The 24,219-nt window shown below is 65.4% G+C and overlaps 2 protein-coding genes across 3 annotated transcripts in view; one reads left to right on the top strand and one right to left on the bottom strand.

Moving 5' to 3' along the window:
• Nucleotides 1-17,971, top strand: part of PIEZO1 (piezo-type mechanosensitive ion channel component 1) — a 28,630-nt gene extending 10,659 nt beyond the window's left edge. Inside the window, exons 10-50 of the mRNA XM_012657688.1 lie at nucleotides 153-253; nucleotides 424-684; nucleotides 1,300-1,405; nucleotides 1,496-1,674; nucleotides 1,779-1,927; nucleotides 2,001-2,183; nucleotides 2,415-2,515; nucleotides 2,626-2,786; nucleotides 2,880-3,056; nucleotides 3,530-3,655; nucleotides 3,728-3,928; nucleotides 4,295-4,499; nucleotides 7,635-7,739; nucleotides 8,263-8,416; nucleotides 8,496-8,739; nucleotides 8,830-8,926; nucleotides 9,010-9,181; nucleotides 9,692-9,781; nucleotides 9,852-9,928; nucleotides 10,246-10,317; nucleotides 10,924-11,024; nucleotides 11,220-11,301; nucleotides 11,376-11,426; nucleotides 11,506-11,678; nucleotides 11,846-11,952; nucleotides 12,153-12,350; nucleotides 12,508-12,766; nucleotides 12,839-13,027; nucleotides 13,101-13,374; nucleotides 13,683-13,809; nucleotides 13,890-14,037; nucleotides 14,133-14,347; nucleotides 14,475-14,633; nucleotides 14,733-14,880; nucleotides 16,268-16,456; nucleotides 16,570-16,662; nucleotides 16,764-16,936; nucleotides 17,014-17,136; nucleotides 17,212-17,291; nucleotides 17,387-17,576; nucleotides 17,672-17,971. Coding sequence (XP_012513142.1) covers nucleotides 153-253; nucleotides 424-684; nucleotides 1,300-1,405; nucleotides 1,496-1,674; nucleotides 1,779-1,927; nucleotides 2,001-2,183; nucleotides 2,415-2,515; nucleotides 2,626-2,786; nucleotides 2,880-3,056; nucleotides 3,530-3,655; nucleotides 3,728-3,928; nucleotides 4,295-4,499; nucleotides 7,635-7,739; nucleotides 8,263-8,416; nucleotides 8,496-8,739; nucleotides 8,830-8,926; nucleotides 9,010-9,181; nucleotides 9,692-9,781; nucleotides 9,852-9,928; nucleotides 10,246-10,317; nucleotides 10,924-11,024; nucleotides 11,220-11,301; nucleotides 11,376-11,426; nucleotides 11,506-11,678; nucleotides 11,846-11,952; nucleotides 12,153-12,350; nucleotides 12,508-12,766; nucleotides 12,839-13,027; nucleotides 13,101-13,374; nucleotides 13,683-13,809; nucleotides 13,890-14,037; nucleotides 14,133-14,347; nucleotides 14,475-14,633; nucleotides 14,733-14,880; nucleotides 16,268-16,456; nucleotides 16,570-16,662; nucleotides 16,764-16,936; nucleotides 17,014-17,136; nucleotides 17,212-17,291; nucleotides 17,387-17,576; nucleotides 17,672-17,921 — 6,290 coding nt within the window. The 3' untranslated portion in view covers nucleotides 17,922-17,971. The remainder of the gene's footprint in view (nucleotides 1-152; nucleotides 254-423; nucleotides 685-1,299; nucleotides 1,406-1,495; nucleotides 1,675-1,778; nucleotides 1,928-2,000; nucleotides 2,184-2,414; nucleotides 2,516-2,625; nucleotides 2,787-2,879; nucleotides 3,057-3,529; nucleotides 3,656-3,727; nucleotides 3,929-4,294; nucleotides 4,500-7,634; nucleotides 7,740-8,262; nucleotides 8,417-8,495; nucleotides 8,740-8,829; nucleotides 8,927-9,009; nucleotides 9,182-9,691; nucleotides 9,782-9,851; nucleotides 9,929-10,245; nucleotides 10,318-10,923; nucleotides 11,025-11,219; nucleotides 11,302-11,375; nucleotides 11,427-11,505; nucleotides 11,679-11,845; nucleotides 11,953-12,152; nucleotides 12,351-12,507; nucleotides 12,767-12,838; nucleotides 13,028-13,100; nucleotides 13,375-13,682; nucleotides 13,810-13,889; nucleotides 14,038-14,132; nucleotides 14,348-14,474; nucleotides 14,634-14,732; nucleotides 14,881-16,267; nucleotides 16,457-16,569; nucleotides 16,663-16,763; nucleotides 16,937-17,013; nucleotides 17,137-17,211; nucleotides 17,292-17,386; nucleotides 17,577-17,671) is intronic.
• Nucleotides 17,972-18,001: 30 nt separating this feature from the next.
• The window catches only part of CTU2 (cytosolic thiouridylase subunit 2 homolog (S. pombe)), a 7,850-nt gene continuing 1,632 nt past the window's right edge, over nucleotides 18,002-24,219 (bottom strand). Inside the window, exons 2-14 of one of the 2 annotated variants that reach the window (XM_012657690.1) lie at nucleotides 22,434-22,512; nucleotides 22,182-22,241; nucleotides 21,160-21,220; nucleotides 20,525-20,634; nucleotides 20,068-20,372; nucleotides 19,828-19,963; nucleotides 19,586-19,717; nucleotides 19,159-19,250; nucleotides 18,967-19,061; nucleotides 18,735-18,876; nucleotides 18,567-18,633; nucleotides 18,368-18,426; nucleotides 18,002-18,288 (exon numbers count right to left, since the gene is read on the bottom strand). In XM_012657690.1, coding sequence (XP_012513144.1) covers nucleotides 18,219-18,288; nucleotides 18,368-18,426; nucleotides 18,567-18,633; nucleotides 18,735-18,876; nucleotides 18,967-19,061; nucleotides 19,159-19,250; nucleotides 19,586-19,717; nucleotides 19,828-19,963; nucleotides 20,068-20,372; nucleotides 20,525-20,634; nucleotides 21,160-21,220; nucleotides 22,182-22,241; nucleotides 22,434-22,472 — 1,368 coding nt within the window. In that variant the 5' untranslated portion in view covers nucleotides 22,473-22,512 and the 3' untranslated portion in view covers nucleotides 18,002-18,218. Of the gene's footprint in view, nucleotides 18,289-18,367; nucleotides 18,427-18,566; nucleotides 18,634-18,734; nucleotides 19,062-19,158; nucleotides 19,251-19,585; nucleotides 19,718-19,827; nucleotides 19,964-20,067; nucleotides 20,373-20,524; nucleotides 20,635-21,159; nucleotides 21,221-22,181; nucleotides 22,242-22,433; nucleotides 22,866-24,219 lie in introns of those variants that run through there. The other variant, XM_012657689.1, reaches the window with a different exon arrangement.

The following is a 24,219-nucleotide window of genomic DNA, read 5'->3' as shown; positions in this document are numbered from 1 at the left end:
TGACCCCGGCTCCCTCCTGCCCATCTGCTGACCCCGGCTCCCTGCTGCCCTGTTCTTGCTCACTACCCAAATTTTAGGGCACAGTCAGGCGTGGGAAGGGATTCTGGTGCGCCCCCCACCCCGTTGAGTTGACCTCTGCTCCCGCCCCGCAGCGCGCCCCAGACTGGCTGAGCCGAGGGAGCCGTCTCCACTGCACGGCCTGGGTCACCTCCTCATGGACCAGAGCTACGTGTGCGCCCTCATCGCCATGATGGTGAGGGGGGCCTGGGCTCTCCGTGAGCGCTGGGAGGGGGGTGGTGCGTGCGCGTACGCGGGTGTGCACGCGTGTGCGTGCGTTGAGTCCCGTGCTGCCGCCCTGGGGCTTGGGTAGCCGTGCCCGGGGGCTGGGCGGGCGCCGTGCAGACCCTGCCGCCCCGCGCCCAGGTGTGGAGCATCACCTACCACAGCTGGCTCACCTTCGTGCTGCTGCTCTGGGCCTGCCTCATCTGGACGGTGCGCAGCCGCCGGCAGCTGGCCGTGCTGTGCGCGCCCTGCATCCTGCTGTACGGGCTGGCGCTGTGCGGCCTGCGCTACGTGTGGGCCATGGACCTGCGCCCCGAGCTGCCCAGCACCCTGGGCCCCGTCAGCCTGCGCCAGCTGGGGCTGGAGCACACCCGCTACCCCTGCCTGGACCTCGGCGCCATGGTGAGTGTCCCCGCCAGCCTGGGAGCGCGTGTGCTGGCGTGTCGTGTGACCCGTGAGGAGGATGCCGGTCTGCCCGGAGCCGCTTGCCCAACATGGGAAGCTCCGGGAGGGCAGGCCCGGGTCTGATTGTCACCACGGGGTCCCCGTCGCCCTCCCGAGTGTCGAGTGAATGAATGAAGGATCGCGTGTTGCCACGGGCACCGTCCCTGTGTCGCTGCACGCCGTGTCGGCGCGTCCTCTGTCTGCCTGACGCAGACCCCATTAGCGCGCTTAGCTTCGAGTCTCAGCGACTCGTGCAGCTCGTGTGTTCGCAGCGCACCGTGTCTCTGTGTGGGAAAGGCGTGTGCCAGAGCATCTGCCACGTGTTTACAGGCCCGTGGGTTGTATCTCGTGTGAGATTTGTGAACCTTTGTGCCTGCGTGTGAGCAGATGCGTGTGCCTGCGTGTTGACGTGATTGCATGTGCATGTGTACATCTGAACCTGACGCTACGGGGACGTGTGAACCTGTGCGGCCGCACCCCACGCAGGTGTGAGCGCGAGGGCGGCTGTGCCTTGGGGAGGCGGGTGCAGGAGGGGCTGGCCCCCAGCCGCAGTGACGCCCCTGCTTGTCCCAGTTGCTCTACACCTTGACCTTCTGGCTCCTGCTGCGCCAGTTCGTGAAAGAGAAGCTGCTCAAGGCGGGGAAGGCCGCGGCCGAGCTGGCGGAGGTCACCACGGCAGGTGGGCGGCGGGGCTGGGGCCGGGCTCGGGGGTGGCGGGGGTGCCCTCCTGCTGGCCAACACCGTCGCCCTGCCTCCGCTCGGCCTGCAGAGCCCACGCGGGCACAGACGCTGCTGCGGAGCCTGGGCAAGACGGTGAAGGGCGTCTACGCCAAGTACTGGATCTACGTGTGCGCCGGCATGTTCATCGTGGTCAGCTTCGCCGGCCGCCTGGTCGTCTACAAGATCGTCTACATGTTTCTCTTCCTGCTCTGCCTCACCCTCTTCCAGGTGCCCCTGGGGGCAGGGTCGGGCTGGGGCGCGGGGCCCCCCGGTAGCGCCCCCTCCGCCTGCCCGCTCCGCCGTCCCTCACCGCCTGTGCCCCGCCGCCGCAGGTCTACTACAGCCTGTGGCGCAAGCTGCTCAAGCTGTTCTGGTGGCTCGTGGTGGCCTACACCATGCTGGTGCTCGTCGCCGTCTACACCTTCCAGTTCCAGGACTTCCCCGCGTACTGGCGCAACCTCACGGGCTTCACCGACGAGCAGTGAGTCCGGGCCGACGTGGGTGGGGCGTGCGGCTGCCCTGGGGCCGGGCTGACGCGGCCGCCCCTCGCGCAGGCTGGGGGACCTGGGCCTGGAGCAGTTCAGCGTGTCCGAGCTCTTCTCCAGCATCCTCATCCCCGGCTTCTTCCTGCTGGCCTGCATCCTGCAGCTGCACTACTTCCACCGGCCCTTCATGCGGCTCACCGACCTGGCGCACGTGCCCCCGCCCCGCGCCCGCCTCCTGTGCTGGGCTCGCAGGTGCGGCCGTCCTGCCTGGCGCAGGCTTGGCCCGGGCCAGAGGGATTGGGGCGGGCTGGGGGCAGCATGGAGGTCATGGGGAGCAGAACCTCAGCTGACCCTGGCGGCCTGGGTGGGGCCACGGGTCCCTGCAGCAGACAGGGCGGGGGTCACAGAGCAGGGGCGAGCAGGCCGGGGCTCCTTTTAGCCCCAGGAACTCCGGTGGGGAATGACACTCTAGGGCCCTCCCAGGCAGGACGCCATGAGCGGGACCCCGCTGCTGGAGGAGGAGGCGCCCAGGGCCGCGGAGCTGACCTCTGCCGGCCTCTGTCCCGCCACGCAGGCACCTGAGGGTGAGTCGGGAGTGGGGGTGGGGAGGAGCACAGTCCCCACCAGGCAGATGCGAGGCCTCGTGCCCTTCTGTGCTCAGGCCGGCCCTCCTCCTCACCGCCCCCCGCCGTAGGCATGGCCAGCAAGTGGGGCCTGGTGGCCGAGCGGCTGCTGGACCTGGCGGCCGGCTTCTCGGACGTCCTCACCCGCGTGCAGGTGTTCGTGCGGCGTCTGCTGGAGCTGCACGTCTTCAAGCTGGTGGCCCTGTACACCGTCTGGGTGGCCCTGAAGGAGGTGCGCGTGTGGCGGAGGCCGGTTGCCCCCTAAGCCTCGGTTTTCCTGCGCATGAGGGGTCACTCCCAGCCCGCCCTGCTGGCCTCCCCGCAGGTGTCGGTGATGAACCTCCTGCTGGTGGCGCTGTGGGCCTTCGCCCTGCCCTACCCCCGCTTCCGGCCCATGGCCTCCTGCCTGTCCACCGTGTGGACCTGCATCATCATCGTGTGCAAGATGCTGTACCAGCTCAAGGTCGTGAACCCCCACCTGTACTCCAGCAACTGCACCGAGGTGAGGCTGCGCCCGGGCCCTACCCAGCGGGCAGGGTGGGGACCGAGGGAGCGCCAGGCAGCTCTGTGCTCTCGAGCCCGCCAGGGGCTGCTGCTTCAGCATGGGGGGCCAGCAACGGACATAGAAGGTCCGTCCTCTGGGGGGGCTTCCTGGAGGAGGTGTCCTTCCACCTGTTCTGTGCAGGCCCAGGGCCCACTCCCCAACACGAAGGCGTCCTCAAGCTTAGCGTGTCCTGACTTGGCCGAGGCCAGAGGCGCTTGCTTCAGAGAAGGGAGGGCCGTCCCACCTCCCTCGGACATCTCTTTACTCTCCTGGTCCCCATGGCTCTCGTTACCACAAAGGTGGCTCTGAGGCTGAGCTCTGCACCCCTGGCTGGGCAGCTGCTGTCCGGCCTAGACCTGGCCTGGAGCTGTGGCTGCCCCGCCCACCGGGTCTGGCCTGGGAGCAGGTGCTAACACCAAGCCCCCCGCCAGCCCTTCCCCAACAGCACCAACCTGCTGGTGACAGAGATCAACCAGTCCGTGCTGTACCGGGGGCCCGTGGACCCTGCCAACTGGTTTGGGGTACGGAAGGGCTTCCCCAACCTCGGCTACATCCAGGTGAGTGAGGGGCGGGTTGGGTGGGCGGGCGGGCGGGCCGGCCGGACTGCCCTGACCAACCGCCCCCCACAGAACCACCTGCAGATCCTCTTGCTGCTGATCTTCGAGGCCGTGGTCTACCGGCGCCAGGAGCACCACCGCCGGCAGCACCAGCTGGCCCCGCTGCCCGCCCAGGCCGTGTGCGCCGAGGGCACCCGCCAGTGGCTCGACCGCGACCTGCTCAGCTGCCTCAAGTATTTCATCAACTTCTTCTTCTACAAGTTCGGACTGGAGGTGAGGCCGGTGCCACTCTCCCCAGGCAGGGCACAGCCACTGGGGGCTGCACCGTCCCGGGGGATCCCCACCTTCGGGCTGCCTGGGGTATGGGCTCAGCGCTGCCCCTACGGTGTGTGGGTGCTGAGGAGGCAGGGGAGGCTGGCCTAGGGTCTCACTCTGCCGTGGAGACGGCCTCGCTGAGCCTCAGTTTCCCCCCACGTGGTGGGGTTGTGCCGAGCCTCTCCAGCCCACAGGCAGGCGGCGTGGGCCGTGGTGCCCCCGCCCCGTGTGGCAGGGCTGAGCCTGCTGTCTGGGCCCAGAGGCTGGGCAGGGTGGGCCCGGAAGGCCCCTTCCCACCCGCTCAGTCCAGCCCCGCCCCCCCAGATCTGCTTCCTGATGGCCGTGAATGTGATTGGGCAGCGCATGAACTTCATGGTCCTCCTGCACGGCTGCTGGCTGGTGGCCATCCTCACCCGCCGGCACCGCCGGGTCATCGCCCGCCTCTGGCCCAACTACTGCCTGTTCCTCACGCTCTTCCTGCTGTATCAGTACCTGCTGTGTCTGGGCGTCCCCCCGGCGCTGTGCATGGGTGAGTGCATGACTGCGGGCCGGCTGGGTGTGTCGCGTCTGCCCTGGGCTCCTGCCCACCGTCCTGGGCTCCCTCAGGCCTCCCCTCCCCTCCACAGCCCGCCAGCCCCCACCGATGCACCGTCACGCTTTCCGCGGCCTGTCCAGCTGCAGTCGTGTCATCCCTGGGGGTGGCCTGGCCTCCTCCGTGGTCTCCTGTTCGCTCCTTCTCCTTCATTGCCCGATATTCTATTTCGAAACACTTCAAACCTTCAGACGAGCTGCAAGAACAGCACAAAGAACTCCGTGTACCCTTTCTGGGCCGTGTGCGGGTTGGTCGTGCCCAACACTGCCTCAGGCACGTGTTTCCTGAGAGGGGGGGTCCCCTCTGTGCCGCGGGGGCCCGTCACAGTGGCCTGCATCATCCGACACGTCCCCTGTGCCAGGCGGCCCCACCCTCACAGCGATGCCCGCCACCCTCCTGTGTCACGGGGCCAGTCCGACGTGCGTTTAGTCTTCGGTCTCCTTTGGCCCAGGCTGCCCGGCCCCTTTTGTCTCTCCTGATGTTCTGGAGAGTCCGGCCTGTGGTTTTGCTGGCACCCCGAGGTTGGGACGTGTTGGTCGGCCCCAGACGCTCGGGCCCAGTGAACACCTGGGGAGCAGCATCAGCAGAGCGGGGCCGCTGCCTGTGGCTCGGGGCGTGCGGTGTAGCGCGCCACGACCGAAGGGTCACGTTCCCCGCTGTGCGGGGGTGTCCCCAGCCTGCCCCGTGCCTTGGCGCTGCAGACACGTGGGTGTCCTGCCCCACGCTGGCGCGGTGGCGTTGGGGGGCTGTCCCGAGTCGGCCACCGGTGGGACCTCACGGTGGACTTTTCTGTCTCTGTGGTTGCTGGTGTGTTCGTTGTTAGGTTTTCTGTAAAGCAGAGATTTCGTTTCCCACCGTCCTGCGTTTCGAGGTTTTTATCAGCAGATCCACGGGCCTCCTCTCTGCAGAGAATCTGTCTGGTCCCTTCCCATCCGCGTTTACCCTCGGATGTCTCAGGTCTGGGCCAGTCTGCTGTTGACTTGCTCTGTTGGTGCTTTTTAGAGTCCGGTGCACGGAGGTATAATCCGCACACGGTGGGAGCCTTTCTGGTGTGAGGTTCTGTGAGCCTTGGCAGACGCGGAGCCCAGCCCCTCCCACTACCAGCCTCTGGCACTGCCCCCCACCTCCTCTAACTCCACCCCTTCCAGGGGTGGGTCTGTACAGCCTGGCACCTTCCTTCATGCAGCAGGTAACCTTGAGGTTCACCATGTCGATGCATTAGCAGTCCTTTTTTTGCTTTTTAAACTTTCAATGAGCTGCAGAAGTGGGACAGAGTTTCCAAGTGTCTCTCACCCAGTTTTCCCAGTGTCGGCCTCACCCGGGGCTGAGAACACCACCAAGACCGAGCAGCAGATGTCGGTGTGACGCTGCCGGCCAGGCGCTGGCCGCAGGCGCACGTGGGCTCTGCAGTGCTCCCCTCGTCCTCCCCTGTCCTCTGCTGTTGGGGCAGCTCCTTGTCTCTCCTGACCTTGAGTCTTCTGAGGAGCGCCGAGCTGTTTCGTGGAGGGTCCCTCTGTCTGGGACTGTCTGGTGCTTTTCCACCGGGCTGGGTCCTGCATTTGGGGCAGCGACACCACAGATGGGAGGTGTCCTTCCCAGTGCGTCCTGTCGGGTGGACGTGTCCTATCACAGGTGACGTTAACTATCATCCTCACGGTGGTGTCTGCTGGGCTTTTCACGTGAAGTCTGTGTTTTTCTCTTTGTAATTAACAGGTGTTTATTTGGGGGAGGATGCCGTAAGGTTATGTAGATATCCTGTCTCTGCTTATGCTTTCACCGCTAACCTTGGCGCCTGTCGGCGGCTCCTGCCAGCGGCTGCTACTCGCTGTTTCCCCGTGGTGACTTTGCAGCCCTTTCTACACTTGTTAACTGGCATCTGAAGAGCTGTCCCTTCTCCCCGCCGTCTGTTTACTCGGTTACTCGTATCTGTGTAGGTGGGACCGTTTGCTGTGCCCCTCCATGTTCCCACTGCGGCCCCTGTGCCTGTCCCCGCCTTTCAAGCACAGCCGTGTTCCACGCCCCGTGCTCCTGCTGCCCTCCAGATTCCCTGCCAGCCCGAAGCCGGTGTGGTCCACGGAGAGCGGGACGTGGAGACCCCCGTGTGGGCGCCAGGTGCGCCCCTTGCTGTGGGGCTGCCGCCGCCTCCGGACCCCCTTGGCTGTGGTCCGCATCTTTCCAGAGTTACTAGGTCGGCCTCTCTGCCGTCCCCATGAGGCTGTGTCGTTCAGTGGTGACCCAGACGGATTCATTTGTCGCAGTTTGCGCCGCGTCCCGGGGCCCCAACACTCAGGCTGACTTTTTGAACGTAGTGAAATTCAAGGTTACAGCTCCGCTCGATCTGACACGTGCATGGCGCTGTGCATCCAGCCCCCACAGCCCTTCCGGAACACTCCATCAGCCTGAACGTGCGCTGTGCGGCCCCTTGCAGCCAGCGCTGTCCCTCCCCCATGGCCACTGAGCCGTGCCCCGTCCTATAGCTTTGCCTGGTTGGGCGTCACCAGAGTCACACAATGCGTAGCCTTTGTGTCTGGTCCCCTCCCTCAGCACGTGCGTTTCAGGTGGTCTAGGTCGCTGAGCGCGGACACTTTGTTCCTTCTCGTTGCTGGGTGGCATCCTGAGTGGCATCCGCGGAGTCAGGATGGATGCCCCGCGGTCGGCTTCCTCGTTACAGGATGTCTGATTGTTCCTAGCTTTGGGTTATTTCATATATATGTCATATGTTATTTATGCCCACGTACACATATGTGTTACGAATGTCATCATAGACTATGATGGCGTGTGGACCACACCTCATTCCAGACACTGCCTGCTCCCCAGGGAGGCTGCCCTGCCCGCCCTGCCCCCCGTGAAGCCACCTGCTGCCATCTGGCCTGTCAATGGTCCCCTCTCCCTGGGGGTGGGGGTCGATGCACAGTTTACTCGGTTACTCGGTTAAGAAACACGTATTGTAAGAATGATCTGGAACCGCTGGGTCCCTAAGTTCTCGATTCCAGTGTGAGTGGGAGTGAGAGTGATTCCAGGGGAGGGTCATCTGGGGTCCACGGGCCTGACGCCCCCGACGCCCCCGCACAGACTACCCGTGGCGCTGGAGCCAGGCCATCCCCATGAACTCTGCGCTCATCAAGTGGCTGTACCTGCCTGACTTCTTCCGGGCCCCCAACTCCACAAACCTCTTCAGTGAGTCCTGCCCGGCTGGGCCGCTCCCCATGCGCCACCCCTGGGGGCATCTGTGGGGCCACGAGGGGACGGGTTTTCCAGACCCTGCCAGCCAGATCCAGGCCCTGTGTTTCCCAGCGGGCGGCCTTCCACGGGTGCACCTGCCTCCCACACGCACGTCCATGAGGGACTGCGGGGCCCGACTCTTGCGTGCACACAGGACCTGCCAGGGAGCCCCCCGCCCCGCCCCGTGCAGACCTGTGTGTGCGCGCAGCTGCGCACACACTGATGCCCCGTGGTGAGCAGTCGGCCACGTGTCAGCCCACGTGCCTTGACGCACAGACGAGCAGCACATGTACGCAGAGCCGTGTCCTCAGACTCTGACGCGGACTCGCTGACATCGCACGTGCTCGTGCTGGCGGGTGGGCGTGGTCACCCAAGCTCCCACACGCCGACGCACGCTCGGTCCCTGGCAGCACACGCCCCGCCCCGCCATGTGCGCTGTGCTGGGGTGCAGCGCGGCCACGTCTCCTGTGTCCCGCAGGTGACTTTGTCCTGCTGCTTTGCGCCTCCCAGCAGTGGCAGGTGTTCGCGGCCGAGCGCACCGAGGAGTGGCAGCGTGTGGCCGGCGCCAACACTGACCACCTGGAGCCGCTGCGGGGGGAGCCCAATCCTGTGCCCAACTTCATCCACTGCAGGTGGGGCCCCGGCCGCCCGCCGCCAGGGGGCCTTCTGGGAGGGGTGGCGGGGGCACCGCAGTCACAGCCCCGCCCGCAGGTCCTACCTCGACATGCTGAAGGTGGCCGTCTTCCGCTACCTGTTCTGGCTGGTGCTGGTGGTGGTGTTTGTCACGGGGGCCACGCGCATCAGCATCTTTGGGCTGGGCTACCTGCTGGCCTGCTTCTACCTGCTGCTCTTCGGCACCAGCCTGCTGCGGAAGGACACGCGGGCGCAGCTGGTGCTCTGGGACTGCCTCATCCTCTACAACGTCACCGTCATCGTCTCCAAGAACATGCTCTCGGTGAGCCCGCCCGCCCTTCTCGGCTCGGGCCCGGTCGGCGTCCCTGCTCCTCCGCCGGGACGGCCTGGCTGACCCCTGCCCCCCGCCCAGCTCCTGTCCTGCGTGTTCGTGGAGCAGATGCAGACGAGCTTCTGCTGGGTCATCCAGCTCTTCAGCCTCGTGTGCACCGTCAAAGGCTACTATGACCGTGAGTGCGCGGCGGGGGGCTTGGGGCGCGCGGGACGCCTGCTCCCCTGGGCCGAGCCTGAGCTGGCCTGTGCCCGTCCGCAGCCAAGGAGATGACGGCCCGAGACCAGGACTGCGCGCTGCCCGTGGAGGAGGCCGGCATCATCTGGGACAGCATCTGCTTCTTCTTCCTGCTGCTGCAGCGCCGGGTGTTCCTCAGCCACTACTTCCTGCACGTCAGGGCCGACCTGCAGGCCACGGCCCTGCAGGCCTCCAGGTGGGCAGTGAGGGGTGCCGCCGGGCCTGCCGTGACGCCGGCATGTCCCTGGCAGGAGAACTGAAGGGCTGAACACAGACCCGCTGGCATTGTCACACGCTGCTCCCGCCACCCGCGATGCCGGCTCCGTTAGAGAAAGCAGGATGAGCCCTCCGCGGGGGGAGTGCGGCCCGGTCTGGCTGGCTGGCGTTTCAGCCCTGAGTGGCCGTGCCTCATGCTCCCTGGCAGAGGGCCTTCCGCCCCCGGCTGAGCTCTGGCGCCAGGTGGGCAAGCATCATACTTACTGGCCTCTCGGTTCGCATGGTTCCTACCGCGTGAGACTGAGGTGGCAGGAAGGTCTCTTCTCCCTCACTAGACACAACACGGAGGGGCAGGGTATGGGTGGAGCAGCTGCCTCCCTGGTGGGCGCTCGTGTTGGGAGGGGGCCTCAGTGTGAGTAGGGAGGTCAGGGAGGCTTGCCGGGAGGAGGTGGGCTCAGTCCCCGGGTCAACGCCCTGTCCTTTCCTGCAGAGGCTTTGCCCTCTACAACGCCGCCAGTCTCAAAAGCATCGACATCCACCGCAAGGCAGAGGAGAAGTCCCTGGCCCAGCTAAAAAGACAGTATGTGCCCTCTGGGTGGGGACACCCCACACTTTTCCTCTCAGCCATGCTGAGTCTCCTCCCCCGGCAGGATGGAGCGCATTCGCACCAAGCAGGAGAAGCACCGGGCCGGCCGCAGCCGCCCAGAGGACCCCGGCCAGGAGCCAGGTGAGCGTGGACGGGCCACCGTGTCCGGCATGTCTGTGCCCACTGGAGTCTGCCTGCGTCCGTGCCGTGCGATGTCCCAGGGCTCCCAGCCCACCTGTCCTGTGCCACGTGGTCATCCTCTGTCCCGCAGGCCCAGCGCTGCCCCAAGACTGTCTGCACATGTGGGCTTTTTCCTCCCCCCAGGCTCTGAGCCCCACGACCCCACACACCCCCCTCCCATGGAGCTCTAAGCCCATCTGGTCCCCAAGGTGGTGGCTCTTGCAGCCTCCAGGGCTGTCCCCATGCCCACCGCTCACGCTGACCCTGCCCCTCCACAGGGCCTGGCAGTCCAGGGGGCTCCTCCCTGCCACGGAGACAGTGGTGGCGGCCCTGGCTGGACCACGCCACAGGTACCCCCAACGGGCCTGCCACAGGCGCCCCTCCCTTGGCTGCCGTCTCAGCTTCCCTCCCTGCCCCCAGGCCCCGAGCAAGCCGGGGGACCTGCTCAGCCCCGTGTGGGTCGGGGGAGCCTCTCTGGCCCGAGCACGTGCCCCTCTCTCTGCCTTCTGGGGGAGCCCCTCCCACGGTGGTGCCCCAGAACCTGCTCCGAGTCACACCTTAGTGACGGGCTCAGTGCGGACTTAACCTGGGCCCCCGGCAACCGGCTGGGCTTTTCTCCTGTGCTCTCGCGCCTCTCAGATTCCGCGGTCTGCGCGTTCGCTGTAGTCTGCAGTCTGTCCTCTCTGCACCCCCGTGCTGGCTGTGCGTCGCGCCTGCCCTCGCTCGCTCTGTCTGCGCCGGCCCCACGCCGGCCTGTGTCCTGTGCGTGTGCCGCCAGCCCCCCGCCTGCCCGGGGCTTCTCCCCATGGGGCGGGTGGTGGGAGCCTGTGCTGGCAGCACACCTGGGCCTGTTACTGCCGCCCCAAACTGAACAAACGGACCAGGGGGTCTGGCCGGGGTGCTGGGGGGCCGCCCTGTGAGGGGGAGGCTGGCTCTCAGCCCCTCCCTGCCTGCAGTCATCCACTCCGGGGACTACTTCCTGTTTGAGTCGGACAGCGAGGAGGAGGAGGAGGCCCTGCCTGAGGACCCCAGGCCACCGTCACAGAGCGCCTTCCAGGTGAGCGACAGCAGTGACGGGCTGGGTGGGCTGCCTGTACCGGGGTCTGCCCCACGGCCCCTCGGGTTCCATCACGAAGGTCCCCAGTGGGCACAGACAACGGGGACCTGGGGCCAGGCCTGTGCCATCCCAGCTGGGCTTGTCCTCCTCTTCCTGGGGAGGCCCAAGTCCTAACCCCGAGGGCCGGGCCCGCAGATGGCGTACCAGGCGTGGGTGACCAACGCCCAGACGGTGCTGCGGCAGCGGGAGCAGGAGCAGGCAGGGCAGCTGCACCCGGGTGAGCTGGTGGGCGTGGGGGCACTGGCGGGGGAGCCGCAGGGCCCGAGACACTGACCCCGACCCTGTGCCCAGGTGGCCAGAACCAGGAGCTGGAGCCGGAGGACCCTGAGGAGGAGGTGGCAGGTGCGTGGGCCCAAGGGTTGGGGGCCGGGGCGTTCCTGGCCGGCGCCCACCTCTCCAGCACCCCGCGCGCTCCCTGCAGGCCGCAGCCACGTGATGCAGCGGGTGCTGAGCACGGCGCAGTTCCTGTGGGTGCTGGGGCAGGCGCTGGTGGACGGGCTGACGCACTGGCTGCGCGACTTCACCAGGCATCACCGCACCATGAGTGACGTGCTGCTCGCGGAGCGCTACCTCCTCACGCAGCAGCTCCTCCAGGTGAGCCGCGGCCCTGCCCATCGCCCCCCCACATGGTTCCGCCTGGCTCACCAGGGCCCCACTCCCCGTATGTCCTGGCCCGTCTGTGCCCCCCCCCTCCCCGCCTGGACCCTGGCAGACCTTGTCCTGGGCTGCGCCACATTCGGGGACCCCCTGCTGCCCTGCAGGATGGAGAGGTGAGCCTGCGCGTCTTGGACCAGCTGTACACGAGCGAGGCTGAGGCTGTGCTGCCGGGACCCTCGGAGGCCCACCACGCACCGAGCACGGCGTCCAGGTGGGCGCTGGCCCCGGGGCTGGTGGTGAGCCAGGACCCTCCCCACGGCCTCAAGCGCCCAGACCTCAGCTGTGGCCACTGAAGGGCAGGGCCCTGCCCAGCCACCCTGTCTCACTGTCCCCATGTCCACCAGAGCACCTGGGGCTCCTCCCTTCCCTGCCCGAAGCCCAGGTCTGGCTCTGACCCGCTTCCTCCCACAGCGGGCTGGGGCCCGAGGAGCAGCTGAGCAGCACGACTGATGCCAGCAGCCCCTTGAGCACCGGCTACCACACGCGTAGTGGCAGCGAGGAGGTTGTCACCGACCCCGGGGAGGCCAAGGCTTCCCTGCGCGGCTCCCAGGAGCTTCCGACCGGCGCTCGCACCCGCACACGCACGGCTAGCGAGCTGCTGCTGGACAGGTTCGGCGATGCTGCCCTCGCTGGGCCCTGCGGGGGGAACGTGGCGGAGCCGTCCTGGAGCCAGCCCAGGGTTGGGAGCCCATCTGTCCCCGGGGTGGCTGACCAGGCCTTTGGGCCTCGCGTGGCCGTGCGGCCCCAGCTCAGTGGTCTCCCGCAGGTGCCTGCGCATCCCGGAGCTGGAGGAGGCGGAGCGGTTCGCGGAGGGACAGAGCCGGGCGTTGCGGCTGCTGCGGGCCTTGTACCAGTGCGTGGCCGCCCACTCGGAGCTGCTCTGCTACTTCGTCATCATCCTCAACCACATGGTCACAGCCTCAGCCAACTCCCTGGTGCTGCCTGTGCTGGTCTTCCTGTGGGCCATGCTGTCCATCCCACGGCCCAGCAAGCGCTTCTGGATGACCGCCATCGTCTTCACCGAGGTGGGCAGGCCGGCGGGTGGGCATGGGGCGGCCTTGTCCCCCCACAGCCCGTGCTGAGCCCCCTCCCCACAGGTCACGGTGGTCACCAAGTACTTGTTCCAGTTCGGCTTCTTTCCCTGGAACACCCACGCCGTGCGGCGGCGCTATGAGAACAAGCCCTACTTCCCGCCGCGCATCCTGGGGCTGGAGAAGACGGACGGCTACGTCCAGTGCGACCTGGTGCAGCTCATGGCCCTCTTCTTCCACCGCTCCCAGCTGCTGGTGAGCCGCGGCCGTGGCGGGTGGGCAGCGCTTGCCCAGCGCCCGCCGGCCTCCTCACCGCCCTCTCCCGCAGTGCTACGGCCTCTGGGACCATGAGGAGGACCCGCTGTCCAAGGAGTGCGACAGGACTAGCAAGAAGGAGCAGGGGGCTGAGGAGGGGCCCCAAGAGGATTCAGGGGTCCCTGAGGCCACCACCAAGGACCACGTGCAGGTAGAAGTGAGGGGTGGAGCCGAGGATGGGGCCCCAGAGCCCCAAACGGAGCAGAAGCCCCGCAGCACGAGGAACATCAGTCTGCGTTTGAGGAGGAAGAAAGAGAGCCCAGGGCCCGAAGGACCAGCAGCCATCGGTATCGTAGCTCTGACCACAGCCCTCGAGTGCTCCGCGTGGAGCTGCTGCCCCCCACGCTCGTGGGGAGGTGGGTGGGGAGGGCCTCTCCCTCCCGAGAGACCACCAGGCCCCCTGCAGGGCCTGCCCAGATCCCAGGATGGCCCTGGTGCCCGAGACACAGGGTGAGGTCTGTCGACCTGGGAAACAGCCCCTGCTGCCCCTGCTCCCAACACCGGGAGGTTCCTGCCGGCCTCTTGGGTTGGGCAGGAGCCCTGGGCTGGCCCCAGTCGCTAGTGGGCTCAGGGAGTGGTGGCTTCTCCCCCACAGAAGCTAAGGATGGGGAGGAGGAGGAAGAGAACACAGAGGGTGCCTCGGGGAGACAGAAGAAGCCAAGCCGCTCCCGAGAAAGAGTGAGGGCAGCCGGGCTCCGGCTGCAGAGCTTCTGCCTGGCCCTGTGAGTCACCCGGCCTGGGAGCGGCTGGGCGGTGGGGGCAGTGGGGCAGGCGGCACCTAGCTGAGTCCACCCACCCGCAGGGCCCAGAGCATGTACCAGCCACTGCGGTGTTTCTTCCACGACATCCTGCACACTAAGTACCGTGCGGCCACCGATGTTTACGCTCTCATGTTTTTGGCGGACGTTGTTGACTTCATCATCATCATCTTTGGCTTCTGGGCCTTTGGGGTGAGCCGGGTTGGGACCCCTCAGTGAAGGCGGAGTGTGGCAGCTGCTGGGCCCCGGGCTGCAGCTCCCAGTGACCTGTGCTCTCCCGGCCACAGAAACACTCGGCGGCCACGGACATCACGTCCTCCCTGTCGGACGACCAGGTGCCGGAGGCCTTCCTGGTCATGCTGCTGATCCAGTTCAGCACCATGGTCGTCGACCGCGCCCTCTACCTGCGCAAGACCGTGCTGGGCAAGCTGGCCTTCCAGGTGGTCCTGGTGCTGGCCATCCACCTCTGGATGTTCTTCATCCTGCCCGCCGTCACCGAGAGGTGGGCGCCCCGCGGAGGTGCTGGGGGGATACCTGCCCCTCCCCTACTGTGCAGGCTGGGCTGGGGGCCTCGGGGGCTCCGGCCTCCAGGAGCCCGGTCCCAGCGGGCCCTTGACCTGCCCGTCCAGGATGTTCAGCCAGAACGCGGTGGCCCAGCTGTGGTACTTCGTCAAGTGCATCTACTTCGCGCTGTCCGCCTACCAGATCCGCTGCGGCTACCCCACCCGCATCCTCGGCAACTTCCTCACCAAGAAGTACAACCACCTCAACCTCTTCCTCTTCCAGGGGTGCGTGTGGGTCTGGCCTGAGGGTCTGGGGGGGCAAGGTGCGGCCCGCGGCCCGGCTCGCGTGGGAGACGCGCTGACGGGAGCCCGGGCTGTGGGCAGGTTCCGGCTGGTGCCGTTCCTGGTGGAGCTGCGCGCGGTGATGGACTGGGTGTGGACGGACACCACGCTGTCGCTGTCCAGCTGGATGTGCGTGGAGGACATCTACGCCAACATCTTCATCATCAAGTGCAGCCGTGAGACAGAAAAGGTATCTGGGCCCGCGGTGGGGGCCGGGTGGGCCGCCCCGCAAGAGCCAGGCGCGAGTGTCTCTCCCCCAGGGACTCGGCACTGTCGGGCAGGCGCGGGTCAGCAGGGACGGGCCTGTGTCCGTGTTCTTGCTGGAGAGAGAATTCACGCATCACGTGATTCACTGGTTTGAAACGTGCGGGTCAGTGGTCTCTGGCACAGGGTTGTGCGTCCCCCGCCACAGTCAACTTAGAACGTTTCTGTCGCCTCCCAAACGAAACCCACCGGTTGCCTCTCCCCACCCCCAGCCTCTGGTGACCTCCAACCTATGTCCTGTCTCTATGGCTTGGCCTGGACGTTTCACAGAAACAGAGCCACGTCGTGTCTGTGCTCACGTGACCTGCTTCCTCAGCCTGTCTTTGAGGCTCATCTGTGGTGTTGCGTGAGTCAGCACTCGGTTGCATTTTGTTCTTGTGAGTCCCCTTGTGGAAGGACCACACCGGCTTACCCCTCACCTGCTGAGGGGCTGTCCCCGCTTGGTCGTGGCAAATCCTGCTGTTAGAACCCCGAGTACGAGCTTCTGTGTGGACGTGTTCTTTGTCGAGCACACACCCAGAGCCGCGGGTTCACGTGCTAACTGTGCGCGTAATGCCCGAGAGCTGCCGTTCCTGCAGCAGCTGCGCCCTCGCCTCCCGCCTGCTCTGTGGCCTGGACGCTGTCCCTGCAGTGCAGCTGGTTTGACGTGCGTTTCCCCAGTGACCAGCGTTGCTGAGCACCTTTTCCTGCGCTTGCTGGCCGTTTGCATGTCTTCAGACAAAGGTCTGTTCAGACTGTTTCTGACACTTTCCTTTCGAGACCAGCCAAGTGCAGCGGTGAGGAGGCAAAGTAGCAGAACAAGTTCTATCTGTAAGTGAACCACAGAGTGAGATGGCTCCCCACCTTCAGACCGTGTACACTTTTCTTATCTTTTAACTGCTGAATTGCAGGAGTTCACACGCCTGGTCCTTAGCACGTCACTCTACGCCATGGGCCGTCATCTGGCCTCTTGGTGGCGTCTGTGGCTCATGTTGTGTGTTTTCCTCGGCTGTGTTTTGTGGCACAGCGAAGAGTCCTTTGCCAAATCCAAGGTCTTGAAGATTCACCTTTTCCTCATAGGAGTTTTAGATTTCACTCTCGGTTATGCGTGGGGCCAGGGCTCCCCGGCTGTCCCGGCACCGTGTGTTGGGAAGACCACCCACGCCCTTGTCTGAACCCACTTGACCCTAACGTGAGGGTTTATTTCTGGACCCCTGTCCTGTCCCGACTACGGTGGCCTTGCGGTCTGTGTCAAGGCTGGACTGTGGGCTGCCGGGTGAGCCAGGCCGGAGCTGAGCAGGTGACCTGTCTCATCCTGTGTCATCCCCCCCTAGAAATACCCGCAGCCCAAGGGGCAGAAGAAGAAGAAGGTTGTCAAGTACGGCATGGGTGGCCTCATCATCCTCTTCCTCATCGCCATCATCTGGTTCCCCCTGCTCTTCATGTCGCTGGTGCGCTCTGTGGTCGGTGTTGTCAACCAGCCCATCGACGTCACCGTCACCCTCAAGCTGGGTGGCTACGAGGTGAGCACCTGCAGGCCACCTGGGCTCAGCCCCACCCTCCCCTGTCCTCGAGGACCCTGGTGGGCTCCGTGCGGGTCCCAGCAGGCTCCCAGCCCGTCTCCTCGTCCCCCCAGCCGCTGTTCACCATGAGCGCGCAGCAGCCGTCCATCATCCCCTTCACTGCCCAGGCCTATGAGGAGCTGTCCGGGAAGTTCGACCTCGACCCGGTGAGTGGCCTCCACCCTGCCGCTGCCTGGGAGGAGGGGACAGCTTGTGGGGGGAAGAGGTGGCTGGCTGCATGCCCCTGACAAGGGCCACCTGCACCCAGCTGGCCATGCAGTTCATCAGCCAGTACAGCCCCGAGGACATCGTCACTGCACAGATTGAGGGCAGCTCCGGGGCGCTGTGGCGCATCAGCCCCCCGAGCCGGGCCCAGATGAAGCGGGAGCTGTACAACGGCACTGCTGACATCACCTTGCGCTTCACCTGGAACTTCCAGAGGTGTGTCCCGCACTCGGGGCGGGCCCGGGGCGTATGCCCTGCACTGGCCCTGGTGGGTCACACTGTGCCCCCTGCAGGGACCTGGCCAAGGGCGGCACCGTGGAGTACACCAACGAGAAGCACACCCTGGACCTGGCCCCCAACAGCACTGCGCGGCTGCAGCTGGCCAGCCTGCTGGAGGGCACCTCGGACCAGTCCGTGTGAGTGGGCCGGGGGCATGGCCGCGCGTGGGCAGGAGGGCGGGCTGGGCCTGACCTGCCGGCTCTTCCCCACAGGGTCATCCCCAACCTCTTCCCTAAGTACATCCGTGCCCCCAACGGGCCCGAAGCCAACCCGGTGAAGCAGCTGCAGCCTGGTGAGTGTGGGGACGGCGGGTGGGCAGGACGCAACCTGGGCCCTGAGAGGGGCAGCCCCAGCCCCAGCCCCAACTGCCTCCTGGCTCTGACACAGATGAAGAGGCCGACTACCTTGGCGTGCGTCTCCAGCTGCGGAGGGAACGCGTGGGCACAGGGACCACCGGCTTCCTCGAGTGGTGGGTCATCGAGTTGCAGGACTGCCAGGCTGACTGCAACCTGCTGCCCATGGTCATCTTCAGTGACAAGGTCAGCCCGCCGAGCCTCGGCTTCCTGGCTGGCTACGGGTGAGTGTGCAGCATAGGGACATCCTGCGGCTCGGTGGTGGTGGTGGTGGGGGGCTCCAGGCAGCCCCAGGACTCACCCCCGTCCCGCCCGGCAGGATCATGGGGCTGTACGTGTCCATCGTGCTGGTCATCGGCAAGTTTGTGCGCGGGTTCTTCAGCGAGATCTCACACTCCATCATGTTCGAGGAGCTGCCGTGCGTGGACCGCATTCTCAAGCTGTGCCAGGACATCTTCCTGGTGCGGGAGACCCGCGAGCTGGAGCTGGAGGAGGAGCTGTACGCCAAGCTCATCTTCCTGTACCGCTCGCCGGAGACCATGATCAAGTGGACCCGAGAGAAGGAGTAGGAGCAGCGGCCACACCGTGCGCAGCACTCCCGGGGCTGGGGAGCAGCTGTGACCGCTCCTCCCGGCCCACCTGAGCCCTGATGCTGCTGTCAGAAGGACGCTGTGTCCCCACCGCCCATGTGGTGCTGCCGCGCCGTCCCCTCGCCCAGGTGGCCCTATGGGCCTGGCCCTCCCTTTGTGTACTGTAGAGTTTTCTAATTAAAAACATTTTTATTTATACAGATGACCACAGGGACCCCCACACCTTGCCTTCCTTGGGGCAGGTGCCTGCTGTCCCTGCACTCAAGTCCTTGAGGCTCAGCTCTCAGTGGCCTCCCCGTCGCTGTCCACGATCAGATACTCCTGGACCTCCTGCAGGACGTGGGCTCTGCGGGGGAAGCTACGCAGTGGGAACCAGCCCCCAGGAGCTCTCGCCCAGAAGGGGCTCCCAGGAGGGGTGCTGGTACCTCTGGCTGCGGAGCTGGGCCTCGGCCAGGATGTAGGGAGGCAGGGGGTCCAGGGAGGGCTGCAAGAGAGCCAGCGTGGTGAGGGGCCGTGCGGCCACGGAACCCGCCCCTGCGTGGTCCTCTTGCCCGAGCCACCTGGGAGGGGAAGGTCGTCCGTACCCTGAGCCCAGCCCTGCCAGCTTTGGGGGCACCCACTCACCAGGTCCTTCATGTTCACACGGCAGCCGTAGCACAGCTGCTCGATGACGCACACGTGGGGGTTCTCCCTGCAGAAACAGAGCTGGCTGTGTGCCCCACCTTGGCAACTCAGTGCGGGCCGGGCGTGGTCCCCCCACCCTCTGTGCAGCTGCCAGGGGCAGGGACTCACCTCCCGCAGGCCCCCCTGCAGCAGCCCTGGGCCCTGCCCACCCCTGGAACGCAGCAGGGTGCTGGGGGGGGCCTGGCCTCAGCGGGCGGCTGCATCGGGGAGAAGTGCGGTGAAGTCTGAGCCCCAAAGGCCGTGGCACTGTCTGTAAGCACAGAGAGGCTGAGGGGACCCTGGGGCTGCTGAACCCCAACACCCACTCCCCCTACTGTCACCCCAAAGACCCGGCACAGACCAGCATCGTCGACGTCCAGCGCGCACATGCAGAGGAGGCAGCGGGGTCCAGCAGCACGGCCGTCCCTGGGCGCCTTGGCCAGCTTCTCGCTCGTCCTGCAGCGGGTGGGGGCAGGTCACTCAGTACAGCCTTGCTCCATCCCAGGCCCAAGCACAGGTGGCAGCTCAGCCACACACACCCCCCCCCTCGCACCTGTACACAGTGCTGACGGTGGACGGGAACTGGGTCTGCAGCCGCAGGAGGAAGGCTTCCATCAGCCGGTGGATGCTGGCCTTCTCGGGGGCCTGGAACAGCGAGAAAGGGCTGTATGTGGCCCCAGGCAAGGGGCTCCGCAAGCCAGACCCTGAGTCTGCCCTGGTAGGGGCTGGAGGGACAGTTAGATGACCCCCCCCCCACCACTGCAGTTTGTCTGCAGGGGCATCATGACAGCCCATCATCCCTCTCAGGGACAGGGCAGCTGCCTCTTGCCCCTCCAAGGCCCAGGGTGTGCTCAGCAGCCCACCCTGGGGAATGCTGCTACTGGCACTGACAGAGACCATGGCTCCGGTCACTGGGGGTGTACTGGCGACCTCTGATACTGTGGAGGGGAGACCACTCCCACCTGGTCCCTGTAGCTCACCTTGGTGTCGATGGCCGGCGTGAAGACTGAAGGGACGGCAAACAGGCGGTTGTAGAAGGCGACCTCCTTCAGGGTGTGGTCCCGCATGGGCCGCACCAGCACCACGTCCCCGTGCCGCTCGTCTGAAAAGCCCTGGGGGAGGCGGGGCCTGTGTGGCTGAGGCCCAAGTGTGCTCCCCTCCACCCACCGCCTCCGTGTGGAAGACCCCAGGACTGGAGGAGGAGGGTGGGGCGCCTGCGTACCGTGTCCCAGGCCAGGAAGGCCCCTCTCCCCAGCGCCAGGTTGGTCATGAGCTTGACGGCCAAGCGGGTGCAGCTCTCCCCAGTCATCACCTTGGAGTAGCCGTGGGCTCGGGCCACGTGCAGGATCAGGTGGGTCCTGCAGTGCAGACTGCCTCAGAGGCCCGGGGGGCCAGGACCCCACGGCGGGGTCCTTAGAGACCGTGGGGGGTGGTGCCACGACTGGGTGGGGACGGCGCTCACCGCAGGGTCTGCAGAAGCTCCTCCTTGGCCGTCAGCGTCTTCACCGAGTGGAACAGTCTGGACAGAGCCTCCGTCTGGGCAGCCGCAGGTGACCCTGCCAGGCTCGGGAGGCCCAGGGGTTTCTGCATGGGGGGCTGGCACAGCTGCCCCTGCTCCTGGGCCGGGCTAGAGCCGTCCTGGGCGCCCTCACCCTGAGGCACGTGCTGCTGCCGGAGGAAACTGTCCACGGCCGCCTTGTAGGCCCCCTCGGCCCCTGTCGGCTCCGGGACAGAGCAGCACAGCACCGACGGCGGCAGGCCAAACACCTTTCGGGACGTGGGAGAGGGCGGTGAGGCCAAGGCCTGTACCCACCCTCACAAACACACAAGGACACAGAGGCCCGGGGCTGGCCTAGTGAGCAGGCATGTGCCCCCCAATGGATGCCCCAGAGGTCACCACCAGGGACAGGCTGACTCACCTCCTCTAAGGCGACCAAGTGCCACGGGAATCCGACGGTTTGCAGGACCAGCTTCACTTGGGCCAGTGTCTCTGCTCTGTCCTCTGCGCTCTGGCCACAGGCTGCTCCCTCTGAAAAACCAGCAGGATGAGGTGGCATATCCTGGCTTTTGGCAGAAGAGCCCAGGCGGGGGGACCAAGGGCCACCGCCACAGGGAGACGTCCTCTGAGGCTGCACGGGGTGTGGCGGTTTCTGTAAAAACTGAAGGATGCTGTTTTCCTCGGGGAGTGTTTTCAGAGCAGGCAGGGCTCTCTCCTGTGGCTGTCCCGCAGCAGCGAGGGTTGGGGAAGCGGCACCCGGCCCCTGCACACCCTGCCCTCGTCACCAGGACGTGCCCTTCTCAGTCCCCGGGCCCCGTGGTAGGGGCTGCATGCCACTCCTCCCACCCCCCGAGACCTCCTGACGATGGGCTGAGACCCAGGGACGCTGGTGCGTCTGACGGTGGACACATCCATCGTCCACTTCAGGGAAATGTCCCCACCAGGGCCTCAATGTGGGGACGGCACCAGCAGTTCTCGACGAGTCCTACCAGACGGAGGGTCCGCGGGGCCCACCCCAGGCAACTGGGTTCCTGGGGGAGTGACAGCCACACGTACCGTCAACATAGATGACCCCTGGCACAAAGCGCAGTCTTTTGGCAGAATCTTGACTCAGGCCCTGGGGGGAGAAGTGTCAGAGACGTGGTCCCCAGCCACAAGCCACGGATACTTCCCGGCTGAGAAAGTTTCTCATCGGGATTTCGTGCCCTCCTAGAAGGTAAAGTGACCCCACTTCGTAGGCAAGGCCGTTGGGACCTGGTGCGAGGCAGGCCCCAAAGGCAAGGTTGCACAGTCTGACGGATGGGGTCTTCCCTCCCCCGGGGCAAAAGCCCCATCTGCAGAAACCTCACAGGTCGCCCCTCACCAGCCTGTCCTTGACGTCCCAGCGATGCCCCAAAAGAGGAAGCTGGGTCCATGGGGGCCAGCGTGCCGCCTACCCAGGCACCTGACCATTCGGTCATCCCTGGACTGAGGAGCCGCGAGTAACAATGTGCAGAGGGCAGGGCGTGGCCGGGCACAGGAGGACAGTGCCAGGCGCTGGACAAGTGTGGGGGCAGGGGGCTACCTCGACACCACCCAGGCAGGTGCAGGGGACCTTAAGGTGAGAGCAGAAAACCAGCCACATAAGTGCCACACAGGGTGCCATCCTGGGCCACTGACCCCTCCCTTCTCATCCTGCCCACCCTCCCGTGGCCACAGCCTCCTCCAGTCAGTACCCACCACTGAGAGTGTGGAGAGACCTGCCTTGGACATCCCGAGCTGCCCCGGGACGCGCCAGGGCACAGCTGCACCACCCTCGGGCACGCCCATGTGCAGCCTGAGTCCCCCCTCCCCCGCCACGCGCCGCACCCTTGGCCTACACTGCTGCTCCCCGTTCTACCTGGCAACCTCCCTTCCCTCCCCTCCCCTCCCCAGGTCATACTTGGCTGAGCTGCAGCCAGTGTTTTCCAGTAACTGCACTGCTGTGCAGGCTGAGCAGACAGACGGCGCTAAACTGGGGCATTGCTAAGAGCTCCGAGAGTCCCCTCGCCCTGAAGCTCCACCTGGCAACCTGGGCCCAGAGGGTGCTGCAGACCTACCTCAAGGACCTGCCAGACCATGGAGCTGGACGAAGGGCCCCCTGACCACGCCAGGAGCACCTGGGGGAGAACAGCACTGAACACGTCTCTGGCACGCGTGTCCGCCCCACCTCGTGGACAGCCCCAGACAACAAGTCCACCCCAAAGCCCAAGGAGGGGCTGCAGGGCTGTGGCATCCAGGCCACGTGTGGGAGGGACAGCAGAAGCCTCAGGGCCAGGCTGCTCAGTCAGACCCCAGGACCCAGACGTTACCTTCTCACCCGGAAAGATGAGCCGGTTCTTCCCCAGCATGGCCCTGAACTTGTGGACGTAAAAGGCCTTGAAACAGTCCCTGCAACACAGACGCCGAGGTGAAGGAGCAGCTCTGCACCCGCACGGCGGGCAGCACCTTGAGGCTCTGCCGGGCTACATGTTTCACCTTTAAAAGCAACACTGTCACGCTGAGGCTCTGCCCAGGGAGCTGCAAAGGGGACTGGGGTTGAGGGGCTCTCCCAGCTGTGGTTCCCCAGGGCAAGTACAAGGCTCACTGGGGTCCCCCCAACAATCCCCACCATATATGAGCTGCATGGGAGGGTGGGGGCCGCATCTAATGCCTAAGGGGGCCAGAACCCAGGCACCGCCTGTACCTGCTGGTGCTCAGGCAGGACCCAGCTGGCAGAGTGGACAGACTCAGCCATGTGCAGGGCAAGGCTACCCCTGACGCCCATAAAAAAAAGAGTTGATGACCTGCTCCCAAGCACCACCTCCCTGGGGTGAAGTGGGGAGACGCTGAGAGGCTGCAGGGAGGACCCGGCGCCCTGGGGCTCCCCAGCTGGCTCCCCAGTGTGCTGGGCCCACCTGGCCCAGAAGTGGCCAGGAGGCTCACACACATGCACAGGCCTGGGCTAGTCCCCCAAACCCACAGAATCACAACTCCGGACAGGGCCTGGGGACCTGTGTTCCTAATAAACTTTCCAGCTGACTCTCGTGACCAGGTCAGAGGCTCTCGGCTTTGGCTGCAGGTCGGGATCACACAGGCCAACTGAGTCGGACTCTAGGGGCGGGACTCAGGAATGTGCATTAACACTGCCCCGCAAACCTGGTGGGCAGAGTGCAGAGCAGTGTCTGCCACAGAGGGGGGCAGTGTTGCCGCAGGAGGCCACGCTGTGCCTGGGGCCGGGCCCCAGGTCCTCTCTTCCTGTCAGATACAGCAATTCCAGCAATGGGCCCCACGCACACGAAGCCAACCAAACAGTCCACGGGCAACTCCGGGTGTAACAGCGAAATGCCGGGTCCAGGGACTCCAGGTGGCCAGCAAGTGCCGAGGGGGAAACAGGGAGGTGACGCCCCAGGAAGTAGCTCAGGGTGTGGCAAGTCTCACCGAGAGGGGACACAGGTGCTGTACTTCACCTGCCCATTGTGGGTAAGGAACACTGCCACTCCCTGCACTACTAGCTGGGATTCAAGCAGGTTCACGTGGACACATCGTGTCTGGGCTTCTGAAACCACGCTGGGCCCCTCTAAGGCCAGGGTTTCCCAACACACGCCTGTTCTTAACAATCGCTGGGGAACCTCGCTCAAAACCTACAATTCCAAAACCTCCACTTGGAGGGCTGGCTTCCCATCCATCCTCAGGCCCAAGCAGGTGTGGCGGGGGGAACCTCTGGGCCTGAGAAGGGGCCCTGATGGCCACAAGAGCCTCACCTGGAGCCACTGTAGCTCCTCTCCTCAGTGACCTCTCCAGTAGACTGGAGTGGTCATCATTTTCAGACACTCCTAGGTGGTTAAAGCAGTGACCACCTTGCCCAAAATGCATTTCCAGGTAGCACACACCTCACCTTCCAACCTACCAGGCTGCCAAAAGATGGTCATGAATGAGAAAGTTTGTGGAAAACATTCTACTCAGTGCCCCCCAAGCCCAGTTTATTTTTGGAACATTTTAAAAAACAGAGCCCAAGATTCTTGGGGACCAATTTAAAAATGTGAAGTCTTCACTCATTCAACAGACACATGCTACAAAAAAAAGGACACGACTTAGTCCTTAAGAGAACTGAGATGA

The sequence above is a fragment of the Propithecus coquereli genome, unplaced genomic scaffold (genome assembly GCF_000956105.1).
Source record: "Propithecus coquereli isolate 6110/MARCELLA unplaced genomic scaffold, Pcoq_1.0 Scaffold557, whole genome shotgun sequence".
NCBI lineage: Eukaryota > Metazoa > Chordata > Mammalia > Primates > Indriidae > Propithecus > Propithecus coquereli.
The sequence above is the reverse complement of the archived record's forward strand: the minus strand, read 5'-3'. Positions and strand labels throughout refer to the sequence as shown.